Source organism: Xiphophorus couchianus, chromosome 7 (genome assembly GCF_001444195.1).
Source record: "Xiphophorus couchianus chromosome 7, X_couchianus-1.0, whole genome shotgun sequence".
Classification (NCBI taxonomy): domain Eukaryota; kingdom Metazoa; phylum Chordata; class Actinopteri; order Cyprinodontiformes; family Poeciliidae; genus Xiphophorus; species Xiphophorus couchianus.
In genome coordinates, this window is record NC_040234.1 from 27385050 (window position 1) to 27404694 (window position 19645).

Below are 19645 nucleotides of genomic sequence, written 5' to 3' on the forward strand. Positions count from 1 at the left end.
TGGGGTGCACGCGCGTGTGGGTGTGTGTGTTTCAGGTGGAGATCGCAGCAGCGTGGGGAGTTCTGGGAGCGTGACCAGTGTGAGGTCTTCAGGTAGCGGTCAGAGCGCCACCAACGCCGCGCACATCCTCCACGCGCAGGCCGAGGGCGTGAAGGTTCGGCACACACACACCATAACACACATCTGACGCCACAGTTACAGCTACAGTGTCTTAACTTTTATAAAGATTTTTCTTTTCATATTTGCTAAAACGATCATCACGTTTTAGCAACAGTATAATACAACATAGATAAGCTGCTACTTTTTGCTGTTTCACCGCAAAATAGTCTGCCATGAATGCTAAGGCTAGTTAGCATACCTTTAGTAGTATCGTTAGATGATGGCAGATAAACCGTTTCCCTGGAACGGTAAGTTGTTTCTCCGACATTATCCCATTGAGCAGCAAGTGCATGAGGTTGATTGACAACGCTAAGACCCGCCTTCTGGCTCTGATTGGTAGTTTTTGGTTGGGAGCGGTGCATTTATTCAGATGGCACTAGTAGCTGAGGAAAGAGGTGGAATCTTTTCTCATATTTTCTGTCTCATACTAACAATATATGGTGACAGTGTCAACAAATGTGGAAAAAACAGATTTTTGGAAAAGTTACATACTGTATTTCACCTTTAATTCTTTAAAGTAGCAGTTTAATTATTTATGTTAGCAAATTTGTAATTTGTCCCAAAAATGCGCACCAAATAATTGAGCAGCATGGAAAAGCAATTGTGTTAAGGTTGCAAGTAAAGAAACATGTATTTGTTTTTTTGTAAATAGTACATAGAATCCAGTTGCACTGCACCACAATTTTTCTAGGAGGCACTTGTTAGCAGATTTCACTCCCTTCCTTTTTCAGAAAATAATTTCTTTCATATATTACTTCCTTCACATATACCATTGGTAACTTAATCTCTTGCTGATTTTGTGACCGTAAGGGACTCGTAAATACCAGCAGAGTGATATTAAAGCATCGACCTGAGATATACTGTATCTTCAACATTGTTTTCTATGTGACAAAAATGATTGAACTAATCTTTAACAGAGATCTGTGCCTAATTTCCGATCACCAGTTTTAGTAAAACTCTTTCCTGAGGATGTTAGGCTGTTATATTTCTGATTAGTTCAAGCAGCACTCCTAGCATAACTAGCTATCACCAACAGACTTTGTGTTTATTCTAGGGCCGAGGCTTTGACACATTAATATTGATTAATTAACTGCATAGGTTTTAACATGTTCCAACTTTTTTTCTTATTGCATACAACGGATCTTTGTTGTTGAGCTCATATGTCTATTTATTTAATAATTTAGCAGCAAAAAGGGTTTTCTTAAATTTCAGAGATATATTTTTTGATTAAAATACAACTGACTGCGATTTAATTAACTACAGACCTTTCAAATTTCTCGAATAAAGATGTTAATCTAGTCCCACCACTTGTTTGTCCTCTACAGAACATAGAACCTTATCCTAACTCTGGGAGACTGAGAATTTAAATGACAGGAAATTGAAAACTCAAAGAGGATAAAACAGCAAATTTGCTGTAAAACATTCAGAGCTCCTCTTATCTGTTCCAGATGGTCAATACAGTTACGTTTAAATAAATCTTATATCTGCTGTGCTTCCTCTTACTTCACTTTAATCATCTCTCTGACACTGTAAACGGCAAATTTTGAGCATATTTTACTCAGTAGAAGATCAGGTGTGGTGATAAACACCTCTTTTGGTGAGACCAACAGCGGCAAGTTATATTTATAGTTCACTGTACTTCTTTCGAAAAATATAGGAAGATGGAAAAAAGGCGTTTTAATCAAACCTAGACATATCTTCTGTGGGGGAAAAAAAATCTTTCTTTAAGTCTGCTTTCCTCAATAACACCTTCACTGAAGAGTGTTTTTGTAACCATGACCTGGTAGCATCTAAAGTAAGTGTGGTGAGGTGATTTAATGTTTGGGAAAAGATTACCGAGTCGATGCTTCTGTAATTCACGAAGATGTAAAGCATCTGTGACTCGGTGAAGAAGCAAAAAAGTTTCAGTGTTACATTGTTTAGATTTGGAGTGCTGCTGTACGCAGCAAGATCACTATATTCTCATAAGAATTGAAGGTAAGATAGTTACTTAAATGTGCTATAAAATGCCACCAAAATGCCAAACTTTGTTTTAAATGGAAACTGACCAGATTGCTTCGGGTTGACTTGCAGCATTCACTCCTGCTGGACGTAGCAGAGATTGTGTAGTTGGCTTTACAGCAATTCCACATAATAAACATGTATGTAGTGACGGTGGAGAGGAAGAACGCCCCTTTAACAGGAAGAAACCTCCAGCAGAACCAGAACCTGGCTCAGTACAAGCGGCCATCTGCCACGACCAGCTGGAGGGTTGAGAAGACAAAGAAGATACACACAAAAAGCAGAAAAGAAACAGAAACTTTCAATGTGACTGGAAGTAAAAAGTTAATAGCATTAACTTGTGGGATAGCCTTCCTTAATCCATGAGCTTTAACGAGTCTCTCCATGTGTGTTTGCAGCTTTTAGCCACTGTCTTGTCCCAGTCTACAAAAGCCAAGGAGCATCTGATGGAGCAGTCCAAGTCGGTGGACCAACCTGCAGGTTAGAGGAAGCAAATATTGCTGAGATTTTTATACCAACTTGGGGGGGAAAGTGGAAACATAAGAATTTGGTTTAAAAAAATTTAGATTTTGGTTAGATAACAAAATCCTTAAAGCTTTGGCCTTTTACATAATGTCATCATATCACTTCTAAACACACACAGCTCTTGGCTTGTTCAGCAGACAGATGGCCAAGGCAGGGGATGTAGGAGGAAGTGTAGAACGGCATAATTGGTTCAGATTGTGTTTTATGTCTTGGAAAGCAAGAATCTGATTGGTTGTTTGGCGAAGCAATCAGGCAAGGCAGATATTTGAGTGTGAGGAGGAGGAGGGTAAAGGTCAGAGACCTATCCAGAGAAGTTATCTGTTGATGGACGACAGTGTCCAAATATTGGTTGACGGCTTGTCATCAGCCAATGATTTCTCTCTGCCGTCAGGCTCTGCCGGCTCCTCTCGGACGTCCAGCCAATCGGGCTGTCCGCTTCACGAAGCGCCGCCTTACGATGCCACGGCAACCAGGAAGGGGGAGGTTCCATGCGAAGGGAAGGTAGGACAGTCCTGATTCCCCACAGATTCAGTCTTCAGCACAAAAAAAAAAAATCCTACTCAGTCAGTCGCCACCATGTGCTTCTAACTGCATCGGGATGAGGATGTAGCTCCACAGTCACCTCGAGCCCACTCGTACACACACACACACACACGCCCGCATGCATTAATACAACACACACCAACATGTCCCAGCGGTTTCTCTCGCAGCTGGCTTCGTCCGTGCTGCGAGTTTTCGGATGCAGCCACGACACGGTGAGTGCGTGAGTGGGTCTCATACGAATCTCTGCTCTATGATTCTAGCGTGTTTGTGTGACTTCATCATCCACTCCTTTCAGTTGCAGCTTCTCTTCTTCCATTGCAGCATTTGTTTTCTTTTACCTTTGGAAAGACTCTTAGAAGTCACTGCGCCACAGGCAAACAGAACTTTGACAGAGATAATGGTTATTGCTTGTGTGAGTGTGTACGTGTGTGTGAGTTGTGGCAGGTGCCCAGGAATTGTGGGAGGACTCTCTCGGCACAAAAAGTGTGAAATCTGATCTTACACCGTTCAGAATTGGATGCCATTTTCTGGCTTAGTGTTGATTTAGCTTCACGTCTAATTGCATATTATTATTTTAAGTTCTGAAACGACAGCAGATTTTTTGCTGGCGAATGTGTGCGTTAGTCGCCTGCAGTATTTCTGTGTGCTGCTATGTAAGCCATGTTCTGACGACCATCTGTTAGCTACAGTGGAATCCTGACTCCTTGCTGGCCAGCCTCCCGATGCTTCCATCAGCAGGGAAACATGGCGGAGAGATGAGAGGGAAAGCCAGTCGTGATATATAGAGAGAGTGGAAGAGGAGATGCACCACAACAAGAGAAATAATGAGTAGAAACAGCAACTACAGATGCTGACAGCAGAAATGGACACTAAAAACACTAATCAAGCCATTTCAGAACATCTTCTTGTCATTTTCAGACTTGTGGCTAATAAACATCAAACGATTCTTTCATTTGTGGCTGTTTTCTAAAAACTCAGAAGATCCAATTAGACAAGATCCCATTAACTGCTGAGAATACACGAGTTTGTTCGTGGATTTAACAGTAGTAGTCCCATTGCCTTTGTCAATATTACTTTATGTTAAAAAAACAAAATTTTGCAATTGCGGTATTTCCATTTAGAAAGGGGTGCAGTTAAAATCACATGTGAATAAGTTTGGTCACGCAGTGTCATTAAAAGTCATGGTGGCAACAGATATAAACATGAAATATGTATTATAGCCAGATATAAACTGGTATGACTCGTCTGATACAACAAAAACACAAAAAAAACAACATGTGAACACATGTTGTTTTTGCCTTTCAGTTTTGCCAATGCATCAATTTTGGTACGGCTGGAAAAGCGCCTCATGCTTACGCAAAAATGTTTATCGAAGTTTTATTCAAAATTGCCGTGTTTCCATTAAGAACATTTATTTTTGTAAATTTAGTTTTGCAATTCTACAATTTTAAGGTTAATGGAAACAAAGGTGGTCAAGGGCATCTCAGATTTTGCGTACAATTGTCTACAAACACACAGAAATATCAACTGTAGTTTTTTGCAGTGTGTATGTCTTCTGTCTCTGCTTACAGAGCAGACCTCTACTGTATGTACATGAGAACAGAAATCACGTAATTTAGACTCATGGACCATCTCTATATAAACATTAGTTTGACTGATTGCAATTTTTTAGAAGACAAACAAAGTTAGGAAGGAAATGTCTAAATGTGGAAATGTCTAAATGTTTTATCTTGAAGCCTCAAAGTGAAGAGCACCTGGGCTGCATGGTGCACTTGCTAGCACCCTGGGTAATGCAACATAAATATTATACTTCTATCTGATAATGAAAACTGGCCCTTCCATGCAACTGCAACATATTTCTGGATGGTTTATCCCGCTGCGTGGAATAGTCTGTGGTTTGACGACACAATCCCATTCCCTGAAGACACACGCTAACTAAGCTAACAGAGCATTTTTACTTAAAGATTTGAAACATGTCTTGCTCGTGTTTCATAGAAAAATGTTATGAAGCTAAATTTGACCCAGGAAAAGTTTGTTTTAAAGTTATTTAAAACTTTATAAGCATTGTTAACACTTATTATAAGTTTTAGAATTACTGCTATCAGTCTAAAAACCAAGGAAGAAGAGATTGGTCTCTCCTGTTCCTAACTTTAAATTCATTTTCACTACAACTCCAACAAAGCCTGGTATTTTTCTGATTTTTTAATCAGCCTTGGGCTAATTTATCAATTTAGGAGGAAGTCATGTTAAAAGACCAGCCACTTTCTATATTTATGTTAATCTGTAGAAAACATGGCACCTTTTAACATTCATAAACTACCAATAATCACAGATTCGACCTACTAGCTAGACCTTGAAGTGATCGTTCGGTAATAACTAAGGAGTGCCCTCTGTATGACCCCGTTTGGCTGATGAGAAGTGGCTGTGAAGAAGCAAACACGGTGCCAGTGACCGCATGCCCCCTGTCTTCTCTCCCGTAGAGCTCAGAGGCCGTTGTCCAATGGCTGAGCGACTTTCAGCTGCAGGTCTACGCTCCAAACTTCCTGGGCGCGGGCTATGACCTGCCCACCATTAGCCGAATGACTCCGGAGGTAAGGCAACTGAACCCTGAACCCCAGAGAGCTCACACCTCCTGCGCCAAGGACCACAGTGGAACCAAGTCTGACAGACTTTGCTTCGTGCTGTCCTTGATGTTGTCCAGATGCATGTATATAATCTCCTACCTTTGCAAAAATCTCATGAATACAATTAAACATCGTTATGAACGTGAACCCCCATACCCCCGTTGTTCTCTGCATCCTGTCACACCTGCCCCGGGTCATCTTTTGTTGTTTTACCCCTTTGCTGGTATTTTTCTGATTTTTTAAATTTATTTTTCATGTAATGTCGTAGCTCTCATGACGGCACTGGCAAAAATAAACAATAAATCTCACTTAAAAATCAAAATAAAGTCCATATAAATATTGGAATACTTTCAGATGAATTTACAGATTTATTCATTTAGTCAAATGTGTTCAAACCAGTTTAACTTTTGCATCAAACCTCTAAACCTCACACAAAGGAAGCTGCCTAGCATGCTGACATAACTCGGCCCTATTTAAATGAGTAATGACCCAGGCGTCTAGCAGAAAGTTTGACGCTTATTACAATTACAATTTGACGTTTTTCAATACCACTGATGTTTGCAACGTGCAGACCGTGCAGAAAACATTTCTGCTGAACGTGATTTTTCCCCACAAGAAGAAAAAAAAGGATAAATATAATTGCTGTCTTTACAAAAAATATGTTAGGGATGTCACAGAAGGTGGAATGCATTATATATTTTCAAATGATTTTTCGAATGAAACAAATTCTTTTAAATGTATTTCAAAGATCACATCAAGCATCATAAGAGCAAAAGACTCCGCTCCACTTGACCTCCTGACCTTTCTGTCACCTTTTACCCTGTGGCTGCTCCATAGCAACCAGATTGACACTCCCCACCATGCATGCCACTATATAAATAATTTTCAGTAGTTATAAATTATTTATATGTATACTGTATGCACTCTGTATATGCTGAAGGGTTTAGAGCATAGATTGAACAACCTTTCTTAAAAAAGCTAAAGGACTCCATTAGAGATTTGTCTTGAGTTGTTTTACGCACACAAAAATGAGTTGTACAATCAATGATATGCGTGTGGGTCTGTGTGAATGTGTGTGTGTTGTTAATGTTTTACTGTAGAAGTGTCTCCTTGTGTGTCTACAAAAACTATATCTGAGTTCCGTTATCTGAAATCGGGCGAATCTGGACTTTTAGATGCTTCCTTTCACTGCAGACGTTTGTGCTCGTCTTCCCTTGCCTTTCATTGGATCTGCGGACATTTGCATCATCACGCTATTCCTACCCACTTTCCAGACGCTTCCATCAGGTGTCACGCCGTCCCATGTCTTCCCTCTGTGAGCATGTCTGGGTGAGAGAACGAGAGAGAAACACTGCTGGGCTCCTGGACTGATGAAACTGCAATGCTGTGGAGGAAAATGCAATCAAAATAGGATCTTAACGCGTGTTTGCTTGTGTGTATGTGTGTGTGCTAGGATCTGACAGCTATCGGAATAACCAAGCCTGGTCACAGAAAGAAGATCACATCAGAGATCAACAAGCTGAGCGTCACAGAGTGGCTGCCAGAGCAGAAACCTGTGAGTAACAGCCTTTGCTTTTGATTGTTGTGTTTTTTATTAGCTATTTTTATTATTTTATGCTTTGATGCTCCTCAAACTAAACAAACTGATTCGATTGTATATCTCAACAAGGTTTTTAATCTGGTTACATAAAGGTTATTGACATAAGTAGTAGTAGAACATGTTTTCGGAACTTTTTCTGAACATAGAGGGTGATGTAAATGTTTTCATACTTATCACATTACTTGTCATGTTACAACTAACAACTTGGAAGGAACCAGATGAATTTGAAATTTTTTTTAAATAATAAAAATCTGAAGTGTGGCTGGAATTTCTATATAAATATATATATGTAAAGAAAATAAAACGCGTATTATATCTCTTACCAGCTTTCCATAAGTAGAAACGACACTGCAGGCTGAGTAGGTTGTGGTATTATATTGTATTATATTGTATATAAGCCATGGTTTTGTGTTTTCGTACATATTTTTAGAATTTGTCACAGTGAATTGTGGCTCAATGAAAACAAAATACACTCACACAAGGATGCAGAATGATGTTCAAGAAGAATGCAATAAAACTCTCATATCATTTACCATCTCTGGCAAACGATATGTGACCCCACCCCTTGGTAATCACCTGAGGTGTAGGAAAACATGGACACCTGCACATGACTCAAAAGATTTCTACTTAGAAAATAAAATTAAAGCTATGTTTTTTGTTAGGTTTTTTTTCCCTCTTTACAATTACTATTTTGGCTGCTTTCTTTTGCCCCTTCACATAAAACCCCAATAAAAATACCCTGAAGTTTCTAGTAATATAACAAAATGTTTAAAAGTTAAACTGGTGATTGTATGAGACTAAAACTGTCTGATTCACCGTGACTGCAGAGCAACCTGGGGGAATGGTTGTCGGCCATAGGTCTGAGCCAGTACCACCAGGTGTTGGTGCAGAACGGCTACGAAAACATCGACTTCATCACAGACATCACCTGGGAAGATCTGCAGGAAATAGGCATCACCAAGCTGGGTAAGATATGTTAGCATGTGTCAACAATCTATGTTTTCCTTCTGGTGTTTTGAAGACTTTGTGCTGAGGCGGTCATGTACAACAGATCTCTGTAATCTTAAATAGATACAAATGTTGCTAATTAAAATTAGCATTTTCAATTTGCCTGATAGTATCTTACAGTTTCGGCTGGGTAGCCTGCTGAAAAGGCTCTGCAGGTTAACCAGTTACTAAAGAGTTAAAGGAATGTTTAAATAAGTAAGTTTTGTTCTTATAGGACCTTTATTAAACTGAACAGTAACTCATGTGTGTTAATGTGAAAGGTCACCAGAAGAAGCTGATGCTGGCCGTGAAGCGGTTGGCTGAAATGCAGCGCAGCTCAGATGGGCGGGGCTCCCTTCGAAAGAAACCGCCACCCATCACACAGCAGCAGGAAGTCATCTCCATGGACAGCCCGCCTCCAGATGGTGAGCACAGTAAAAATAGATTTTAGTTTGTCTTAGCTTCTTAGTTTCCTTTAAGCTGCCTTGAGGTCTAGCCATCACAGAAGACAAAAGGCCTTTAGAACAATACCCAATCACTCCTGTATCCTAGGCAACTGAGAATTACTAATGAAAATCTCATTCTCCTTCCAGAGGTCATCATGTCTCCAAAGATGAGTACCTTCCAGGACAGTGAGTTGAGCTCAGAGCTTCAGAATGCCATCATTCACCCAGGTCAAGAGGTCAGAGTTCAGCGAACTCGCACCCTAAGCAAGGACCATGACGACGTGATTACTGGAGGTGGAGGGCCACCGAAGAAGGAGGCACGGACAGTGAGGCAGCAAAGCAGCCAGGGAAGCTCCTCGTCCCACAGAGGCAGCGTTTCATCGCAAGGAAAACACCGACATTCTCACAACCAGCCAGCACCTCCCTACACACCACCACACACACCCACCAAGACCAGGACTTCGTCCTCCTCTTCCACCTCCTCCATTCAGAGCAGCGCTTCCCCACAGAGCAAGACCAAACCATCACCCCAGGCAATACAAGGGGAGCAACCTCCGCTGCACTCACACCAACCTCAGTCTCCAACCCACCGTGGAGCCCCGTGTCAAATCCCCCAGCAGCAGCAGCCGCAGCCTCAAGTTCAGCAGCATCAGCCCCATCCTCATCACCACCACCCACAGACACAGGTGATGGAGGTCAGAGAAAGCCCACAGCAGCAGGTTCCACACCTCTGTCTACCACCCGAAGCTGAACTGGAAGAGGCTGAGGGAGCAGAACCTTTGGCCCTCAAGAAGAAACGTGCCCACAGCCTCAACCGATACGCCGTCTCAGACGGGGAGTGTGATGAGAGAGTAGGAGGTGGAGATGGAGGAGGAGGAGGAGGAGAAATGGAAACAGAAGTAGCAGTAGTTCAGACCTCTGCGACTGCAAGAGCGGACGGAGTGAAATACGCTACAGTGACCCACCGCGTGAGCCGCAGCCATTCAGTCCGCAACCAGGAAAAGACTGCCGGCCGCAGTCACACCCAATCCTTCGCTTTGCGTCAGAAGAAGAAGGGTCCTCCACCGCCCCCGCCCAAACGCTCAAGCTCTGCCATATCCAGCTCCAACTCCAACTTGACGGAGGCAAACACACAGCAGCAGACACATACCACCACTGGGGGAATGCTGGATGTGCCTTACCACCAACAGCGGAGGGCCAGCGACCTGGGGGTGTCCGTGGAAACGGCTGAAGTGGAGACCAACAGCATGGGCAGTGTGAGGAGCATCGCTGCCATGTTAGAGATGTCTTCGATAGGGGGTGGGGCCAAAGGCATGGCACTGCAAAAGAATTACCTGCAGGTATACATCTGCCTCTCTACAGCAGATTACTTACACTGTTTTGGAAAAACATTGATCATTCTTGAGGGGATTTGACACGTTGCAACCAGTGACGGCCAAATTGGATGGCAGTTATGGCTTCAACATATTTTCTATTTCTTTTATGCAAGTAGAGTCATTGAGAAATTTGTGACCCCTTATGTTGAGTTGGTTCCTCCTGCTTTCTGCAGGTTTATATATGCAGCAAGCAGAAGTATACCATTGGACTGCTAAGAATGAAGAGACCAAAAAGTAACATTTTGATCTACATCAAAAATTCTGTGTTTAAGGATAGTCTGAACACACCATGGTATTAATTGGGGTTATGGATTACAACTGACCTTGAATAACTGAAATTTGCAAATACTTGAGACCTCCTAGAAAGGTGCTTATATTTGCATGTATTATTAGTTCAAGCACCAAATATACCTAGCAGAAACTGTCTTAGCAATACCGCAGAAGCTGACATCTACAGCCTTTCTTATCTCTGCTCTTTGGGGTATCTAATCAACACCAAGTTAAATGAATGGCACTCCTGGATAGGCTGCTTTGCAAATGACAGCCAATAGTATGTTAAGTAGCATGCAATTTTGGTAATTCATATATTTTCGATTTGCGCTACGAAAATAATCCATTGAAGTTCATAGTTGTTACGTGACAAAATGTGGAAAGGTTCAAGAGTTATACAGACTTTTACAAGACACACAATATAAGATTCAGATTATAGATCCTCAAGAACAAGCAAGAAAACTTTTCAATTTCACTTTCATTCAGGTGGGAAAAACCCGCGAGGCCATTGGCCTGGACGGTGAAGTGGTGAACCGGCGGCGAACCATAAGTGGACCCGTAAGCGAGCTGGTGGAGGCTGCCAGGCGGGAACAACCGACTCCACTGGATTTCGCCCCGTCCTCCTCCCAACCTCAACCTCAATCCCCCCCTCCCCTTGTGAACTCCTCTTCACCTCACCCTCCATCTTCCCCGGTTCCCTGCTCAGGAGGCAGTGGTAGCTCCTCGGAGAACCTTCCATTCGCAGAAGAGGGGAGCCTCACCATCCGCCGCCAAGCTCGAGGAGAAGGAGAAGGACAGGTAACTATCTAACTATCTGTATATATACCCGTTTGTCTACTTGTCAGTCAATCTTTTCTACTCTACATTATCTGCGTAATGTTCTAAAAGTCAGTGTGCTCTAATGTGCAAAGCTACAGTTGAAACTAAAGCGCTTGCTCAGCTTTTATTGTTGTTTCCATTTATCTTTGTTCACGCTTTGACTGTTTGTTCAAGAATGACCTTTTATCATGAATGTATGAACTTTCCGTTAGTGTGTATTTTGTGTTTGTCTGCAGGGTGACGGCGACGCCCCCCCGGGAGACGGGGGCTTCACCCTGGAGGACACCCCTGAAGCCACGGGAACCTTAAAGCGACGGCCTCGCATTTCCAAGTCCCACCCCAACGGTTCGGATTTCACCCTCCAGGAGTCATCCACCGTAAAACGGCGGCCCAAGAGCCGTGACAAGGAACCCGAAGGCTTCGGAGAAATGGCCGCTGCCAATGGGGAGGTGGTTGGCACCGGGCATCCCAACACTACACAGCCAATGCCATACCAGAATGGCATGGCCACTGTAAAACGCCGCCTGCCGTCTGAAGCTGGAGTGACCGAACAGCCGCAACCTCAGCAACAAGTGACCCCAACCCCCCGCAGGGACAGCACGGACCAGGGAGCTCCTGCAGTAAATGAAGCAGTCCCTATGAGGAAACCAAAGCCTCCGGTCTCCCCAAAACCCGTTGTTGCACAGATAAAGAGACAAGGAGGCCCACAGAGCTCACCACAGGCCGCCCTCAATAAAAGAGTCCCCCTGCCAGGGCCAGGGACCCCTGGAAGTCCAGGTACTCTTTGATGTACCGTGCCATAATTTTTAGAAGTTTACTTACATGTCATTTTCATTAAGGCCTTTAATTATGCATTACAATTAACTTTCTAATCTTTATAACTTCCACATTGAAGCTGGAGTATATACAAAAATATGTTTTTACATATTTGCTAAAACTGTCACTATGTCATGACATAGTGACAGTTAATATTCTCCCAATATTAAGTGCAGAAATATATCGCTTGGTCAGAAAGAACCAATCAGAACCAGGAGCAGGGTCTTGGCACTGTCACTCAAACTCTCCTCCTTGCTCTCTGCTAGGCTGCAACTTATTCCCTGCAACTATCCTCTTATGAATGCTTAGGGTAGTTCAGGGTGGAGCTTGATTTTTTTCATGCTATCTGTATCTAACGTTATACTGTCAGGATATGGTGACAGTTTTAACAAATACATTTAAAAAAAATTTTAAATAAAAGTTATGCACCCGAGCTTTAAAGAAAGGACACTAAACCTTTGATGATAATTGTAAAACCAAAAAAATCAACAATTTTGGAACAATAACCTACAATTTGTTCTATAACTTTAGACAATCAGTGACAAATTTATGCTTATGTATTAAAATATTTTGTTTTAAAATTCTTAAAATTTTTTATTCGATATTACATCCTGGGGGGGAAGCTGTTGAATTAAATCATTAAAAGTCTAAATGAATTCAATATCCATGAGGTTGATGAGGGCTTCTGACAAGAGCCATACTCTCTATGTATATAGCTTTAGCAAGCAGTGGCCCTAAATGTTATTGTTCAGCTTTTCTGCTTTGCGATATTGATTTTCATGTATTGATTTTATACAAGAAAAGTTTCACAGCACACATTCCTGCTTTATTCTCTTGAAAATGATTTTTTTCTTCCTCCTCTGTGTGTAGTGGAAGGAAAGAAGATCCCTCCACCGGTCTCACCGAAACCAGCACCCCCACCTACGGCGCCAAAACCGGCCAAGCTGATCCACTCTATGACAAGTCCCGCCTCCCCGACCTCAGTTTCCACCCAGGTCAAGCAGCACTCTGTGGTGGCACGGCAGACCAGTTCACCTACTTCCTTCCTGCCGTGCAACATCTCCAACCCTCCTGTTGCCAAGCCGACAAGCCCTTCTTCTCAAAGCCCCCACACACCGCAGACCCCCACAACCCCTCAGACACCTCAGACCCCTGCTACTCCCAGCCCAACCCCGCCGCCCGTAAAGCCCCCCCGCTCCTCCATCGGGGGTGTGTCAGTGGACAGTGGGATTACAGGAGGAGCTGTCACACCACAGGCCTCCACAACAACAGACTTTGGTGTAGACTCTTTGGTGCAACAGAAGCTGGAAGAGACGAGCGCATCCCTGGCTGCTGCTCTGCAGGCTGTGGAAGATAAGATTCTACGGCAGGACGAGTATGGAGCACACACACGCATACATGGATTTGTAGTTTAGGAGACCATTTTGACTTCTGTAGTGTTTATGGGGACATACCTTTCCCTTCATCTGGTGAACACAAAAAGTATGTCAAAAAAACGAATTTTACCTATATCTCACTTCAAAAATACCAATTTACTTTCAGAACATACATAAATTTCATATATGACATTTCACAGCCCTTTGAGGTCACACTGCTGATAAGTAACTTCACAATTTGGTTTTGTAAACCATGTATTCATGCTTACACACACACATCCACAGGATACGTGCGTGCACACACACACACATTCACATGTTAGGTTTCTCCATTGTACTTCTATCCATCTGAGGGCTTTGTATTGACTTCCTTTCATTTTAGTAACTGCATATATCCCCAAATCCGGCATTTTCCCTAACTGTTACAATTACTATTATGTTCCCAACCTTAATCAAAACTTAAGTCCCATCTCTAAACCTAACTATCAAAGTGTATTTTAATTGGAAAGAAGGCGAGGACCAGGAAAATGTCCAAAATGTCCAAACTTTCCATAGATGACCTCTCTTTGTTGGTTAAAATAGTCACAATTGTCCTCAATGTGTCTATATACAAGAACAGACACACAAACAAACATGAGGTTGAAGTAAAACAATGTATAGTTTTCAACACTTTTTACAACAACAAATTTGGTGTGAATTCAGTCCCCTTTACTCTGATAGCCCTAAATAAAGGTCAAATCAGCACACTGTCATGAGAAGATACCTGAAGAATTGTGGATTCAGCTGAGTTTATACTGAGTTTTATCTCAGTATAAACTCAGCTGTTCTGTGAAGGTCTGAGATGTTGGTTAGAGAACATTAGTGAACAGAATCATGAAGACCAAGGATTTTCATAGCTAAATAGTAACCAGATATTTTCAATATTTATATTCAATATTTTCAATATTAGAAAAAATGTAGGCAGACTTGTTTCTGGGTGGGTAAGGAATATCAGTGTATCATCTACATAAAGCAGGTTTTACTTTCAGTTTCCTTAACCCAGATTCCAATCATTATTTTTCTTAAGGTGAACGAGGTGAATGAGGCAGGACTAAGATCTCAGGCCTTTATTAGACTTAGACTTACTTTATCGACAATGAAATGCTGTTGCTTGGCTACCAGAATACACAGAAGGAATACTGAAAAACTCTAAGTGTAACAACAGATACACATATGTACAGTATATATACATACATACGTGTATATTTATATACGTGCATATACATTTAAAACTAACTCTAACCCTTTTTTACTTGTGCAGGTAAAAAAAGAAGAAATATGCAAATAATATATTGCTAAATATATACTGTATAAGAGACAACAATAAAAACAATTTTGAACTGTTAAGACATTCAGTAAAGATATTGTACTTTGCGTTTTCAGACAATCTGAGTTATTGTTTTTGAGTAGTATATTATGGATTAATATTGGAATCTGTTACTGAATTTTCCAGGCTAGCTTTAGCTAAATTAGCTTGCTAGCTAAAACGAACAAAACCTCTGAAAACCATCTGTTTCTTAGCAAGGCTACATGCTTTATTGTAAAATCATGTCTTCATTGTCTCAAAAATACTACAGCAATGTTCATCAGTTTATAGATATGAACTCTCTATCAGGTGCTGTAATCCTCTGCCTGTGTTTGCATCCAGCTCTGTGGCTGAGCAGAAGACAACGGTGAGCATCCTCGATGACATCGGCAGCATGTTCGACGACTTGGCCGACCAGCTGGATGCCATGTTGGAGTAAACGACAGAAACCCAGTCAGCGAATCTCCACGGCAACACTGCATCAGGACTGATTCAGATGGCACAAAGAGGCAACCCTCCTCTCTATCTCTCTCTCTCCTTCTTTTCATATGCCTCTCTCCTCTTTGCTCCGAAACTGCTGTCCATCCATCTGCCCAGAGGAAGCTCGACTCTTCTCTTCTTCTCTTTCTCCTTTGCACGATGCAAAAAAAAAAAAAACAATAAAGGTGATGGAACAGCAGCAGCAGCAGCAGAGGCCTGGACAGAGATCACGACACTGAAAAACAGATAAAAAGAGGGACAGAAAAAGAGAGATAAAAAAGCTAAACTATCGAGAGACAAAAAACAAAAAAAAACACCCAAGAAGGATTAATAAAGAAATGTATCACAGTCAAGAAGACTGCAATCACAACACGAGTCTTTAAAGAACTCTACATGAACAAATACTAATACAGATTTAAAAACCAACTGTGTAATGAATCATAGTACGGTATGTGTACGTTCTAAAGCATGGAGAGTTTATATCTACTGAAAAAGTCCTGCATTAGCACAGTAATATATGATATACGCCGATAAATATCAATCTCTAGCTCTTTGATTTGATGTCCTGGTTCTGTGTGGAATGGTGACCTCTGGTGTTGTGATGATGTAAATGACTTGGTGGAAAAATTATTCTATGTGACCAAATTTGAGACTCTTGACCTCCCGATGGGTGTGCATGTGTGCGCCGTTCGTGCGGGTGGATGTGCATCACGGGAATTTTCAGGATCCCCGTTTCGGTTCCCTGCGGTCGGATCTGAGTCGAGTCGCATCGCCCCGCATATGCACACACACGCAGACAGGCCCACTTGCACACAGCAGAAGCACAACGACCCCCGCAGCCGGCTCGCACACACACACATACGCGCAAACACACAAACTGGTACCTTCATAATATGAATGAAAATGGTGTAAAAGCGGGACTACAGCAGGTCATTTCGGGGATTTGGCAGGTAGTTGAGAACTTCAAAAAAGTGTAAAGGGACGTTCGTGGGCCAGCCTTATTTTTAGAAAGGCTGAGGTAAATTAGTGTGACATTTCCCCCGGTGTGTACAGTTGGATGGGTCCGAGTTGCCCCCAAAGCACCTTGTGAAGGTCAGCACAAGCACCACGGTCGGAGCTGCGCGTCAACAAAGAGGGCTTCAAAATCACCGCTGACTGATGAAAGTGCAGCAGCAAACTTCAGGTTCCACTGTCCATCCTGCTACCACAACCTCAACTAGATAATAATAATTATAATACGTCAAACTTGCATAACGCTTTTAGGACACTCACAGACGCTTAGATAAATCCAAAACACCAAAACCTGCTCCTTCATTTCAGCAATTGGAATTATTGGTACTTTAATCGTAGTCAAATATAAATTTACTGTTTTTTTTCTTTTTACTGATTAAGTGAATAAGTTTCAGATTTTCACACTTTTTACACACCAATAGAAATTTGAAGCGTGATACTAATTGAGTTGGTCAAATTATGATACCACCACTACCGTGCCTCAGGCAAGGAAAGCTTGTTACTGATAATGGTGCTTAGTATAAAGATCCACCCAAGAGAATTTCAATCACCCGAAACAAATAAGCTTTTTCCAGCTGACCTGATTTCTCATTGGTTTTATTTGTAGTTAATTCAACAAAATCCCTTCATTACTGACTGTGCTAAGATGGACCCCCCCTGCTTCCTGCTCTACACTAAGGCAGCAGCTGCACTCTTTGTCAGTGAGAAGCACTATTCATGCCCTGACTTGCAAACTTACCTCTATCCTCTTGAACTTTGTCACATTTGATCACGTTACAAACACAAATTTTAGTGTGTAAATTGGCATTTATGCGATTGACCAACAGGAAATCGTGTACAGCTGTGAGGTGGACTAAACAATGTGATGATGGTGGCAGCATCTCAATTTGGAGAGGCCTTTACCAACACACCGCAGCTATAATTTAGATCAAAGCATATTCGTGTATTAGAATGACCCAGTCTAATTCACTAAATATAAGTAAAAAAAATCTGTCATAAAGGTTTAAGTGGCATTAAAGCTTTTGCAAGATCACAATTCCTCCCAGCTCTTCTGGAACTCATGTAAAATATTTAATAATCCAACCAATCAGACCTCAAAACTCACATCACCCAATTTTACAACCACGTTAAAACTAAAAAATAAAATAAAAATGAAACTACACTTTACTCACCGACATTCCAGCACTTAACTCTTACATTTTCCATCCCACAAGCCCCTCATCTCGTTTCGCCATGACAATCTACTGTACCGCGTCCCCACTTTTTACTGGTTACAACACGTAACCTTGATTTTTGTGTAAATGAGGCGGAAATCAAAAGGTGGTGGGGAAAGCGTGAGCGACAGCGTTCAAGAACTGCTAAGCATGACGGTTTTATTTCTGTTATATTAGACCAAAAAAAAAAAAAAGTGCAATACTCCAGTATTCCTTGTGCTCCCCGGATAGAGGAAATCAGTCTCACAGCAGCTGCACTCTTTGTCTATGAATAAATATTAATTCAGAGAATAGTTGTGGTATTTAAATTCTGATCACATAGAGAATATATATATGGATATTTGCAAAAACAAAAAAAAGAAGTGTATTTATGATGTGTGTGTCATCCTGAAGAGTATTTTTCAAAGTAATCAGATCTAATCTGAGTATTCAAAATCAGTTTGCTTCTCCATGCTTCGGTGGTCCCAGCTAAATGAATCATTGTAGGATACCATGTTGGGTAATTTCAAGGAAGTGTTCTTTTCTATTATTATTACATTATTTTATTGTTGTTTTTTTCTGCATACATGTGTCAGGATGTGGCGATGTTTATATTACAAGCAATTCCTGTTGTTTACTTTTTTTTTGGTATGGTTTATCATTTTTCTTTTTGTCTTGCAAACATGTGCCTTGCTTTGTGGTTTTTGGTCTAACTTCAATACAGTAGATGGGTATGTAAAGTATCAGGGAATCGCTCTCTTTTTCCCTCTTCACTGTCACAGGTGCATTTGTTAGAGTCATGAAACTGATCGCTTCCTCATCTGGACAACCGGAAACATTCGCGTTGCACTTGGCATAAGTTGGCTGCATGCTTCAAACCCACATTAGCAAACACAATTTGTCTCTGCACTTAAAAAGTCGCTTGGGGAAAAATGGACACTTTCCTGCTAAGAGTAAAACAACTTGATCAATAGCATTTAGCTTCCTAATGTATACCTCAGTCACACATTTACGTTTGTGCTTCGTGTGTCAGTTGCGCAGGAAAACATCCTTTGGCTTTTGGTAAATAACGCTTCAGCATCACTAGCTGCGTTTCTGTCACAAATGTAACAAAACTGTTGAAATTCCTCTAAATAAGAATAAGAATAAAGAAAAACGCGCAAAAAATTATCCTGTTGAATCTCAAAGTCCATGTGGGGAAATAAAGGAAAATTTTAGTTTGAAAAAAAAAAAATGTAGGTGTAGCTGTGGGTCAATGACCTTTAACTCTTTGTGCCGTTGGGTTTGCTGCTTAGTGATCAAGTCTCTCATCTCTTAGCTTGAAAGTAACAATTCCCAATATGTGAAATTCTGAATGACCAGAGACAAATTGATCTTATAAGTGCTGCTCTGTGGCATTTTTAAACTCACTCAGGCGTCGTTTATGAGAATCTGGGTCGTGCATGTAATAAATCCATTGGTTAATCGCTAACTTTCAGCCACTCCTTAGAAATGTCCCCTTTCTCTTAGTTTTGAACCCAGGCACCATCGCATCAAAGACAAGTTTTGCCTTCACCCCCCCTCCCTCCATCTTCCTCGGTTTGGACGTCTCTCATCTTGTAAGCGTTGTGTTACAGAGTGATTGTGTGGTTATGGGTTGAGGTCAAAAACAGAATTCTGGTCCATCTCTTCTTTCTTAACAAAAGATGAAGCTTTTTATTGGATCTTCTTTGCTCTGCAGTGACTGTGTGTGAATGCTTGAGAAAGGGCCAAAGTGTGTAAAGTGTTGCTTTGCTATTGATTGTGTGAAATCTGTGTGTGTGTGTGTGTAGGCGTGAGTGTGAGAATGTGTTTTACTGATTGGACAGATGTGTGCTTGCAGCAACTGCATCTTATGGCCATCTGCTCTCAATAAATTAATGTTCTATATAAACATAACTGTGTGCTGTTTTGTTGTGTATTAAGATGGACAGTAATACCGAACTATTTACTATTTATTTACTTGTACTCCTAACAGAGGTTAGCTAGGTCACTGGGTTTTAGGGTTAGCAAGATTTGTAACTGGAATAAAGGTGATGTCATTTCCTAAATCTGA

At 41.4% G+C, this 19645-nt stretch overlaps 1 protein-coding gene across 6 annotated transcripts in view; it reads left to right on the plus strand.

Moving 5' to 3' along the window:
* The window catches only part of caskin1 (CASK interacting protein 1), a 109046-nt gene extending 89558 nt beyond the window's left edge, over nt 1–19488 (plus strand). For 4 of the 6 annotated variants that reach the window (XM_028021992.1, XM_028021994.1, XM_028021997.1 and 1 more), the window contains 12 exons: nt 36–154; nt 2559–2640; nt 3077–3186; nt 5709–5819; nt 7306–7407; nt 8280–8418; nt 8721–8864; nt 9033–10225; nt 11018–11329; nt 11563–12127; nt 13037–13541; nt 15230–19488. In XM_028021992.1, coding sequence (XP_027877793.1) covers nt 36–154; nt 2559–2640; nt 3077–3186; nt 5709–5819; nt 7306–7407; nt 8280–8418; nt 8721–8864; nt 9033–10225; nt 11018–11329; nt 11563–12127; nt 13037–13541; nt 15230–15326 — 3479 coding nt within the window. In that variant the 3' untranslated portion in view covers nt 15327–19488. The remainder of the gene's footprint in view (nt 1–35; nt 155–2558; nt 2641–3076; nt 3187–5708; nt 5820–7305; nt 7408–8279; nt 8419–8720; nt 8865–9032; nt 10226–11017; nt 11330–11562; nt 12128–13036; nt 13542–15229) is intronic. The other 2 variants (XM_028021993.1, XM_028021995.1) reach the window with 2 other exon arrangements.
* The last annotated feature ends 157 nt before the right edge of the window (nt 19489–19645 follow it).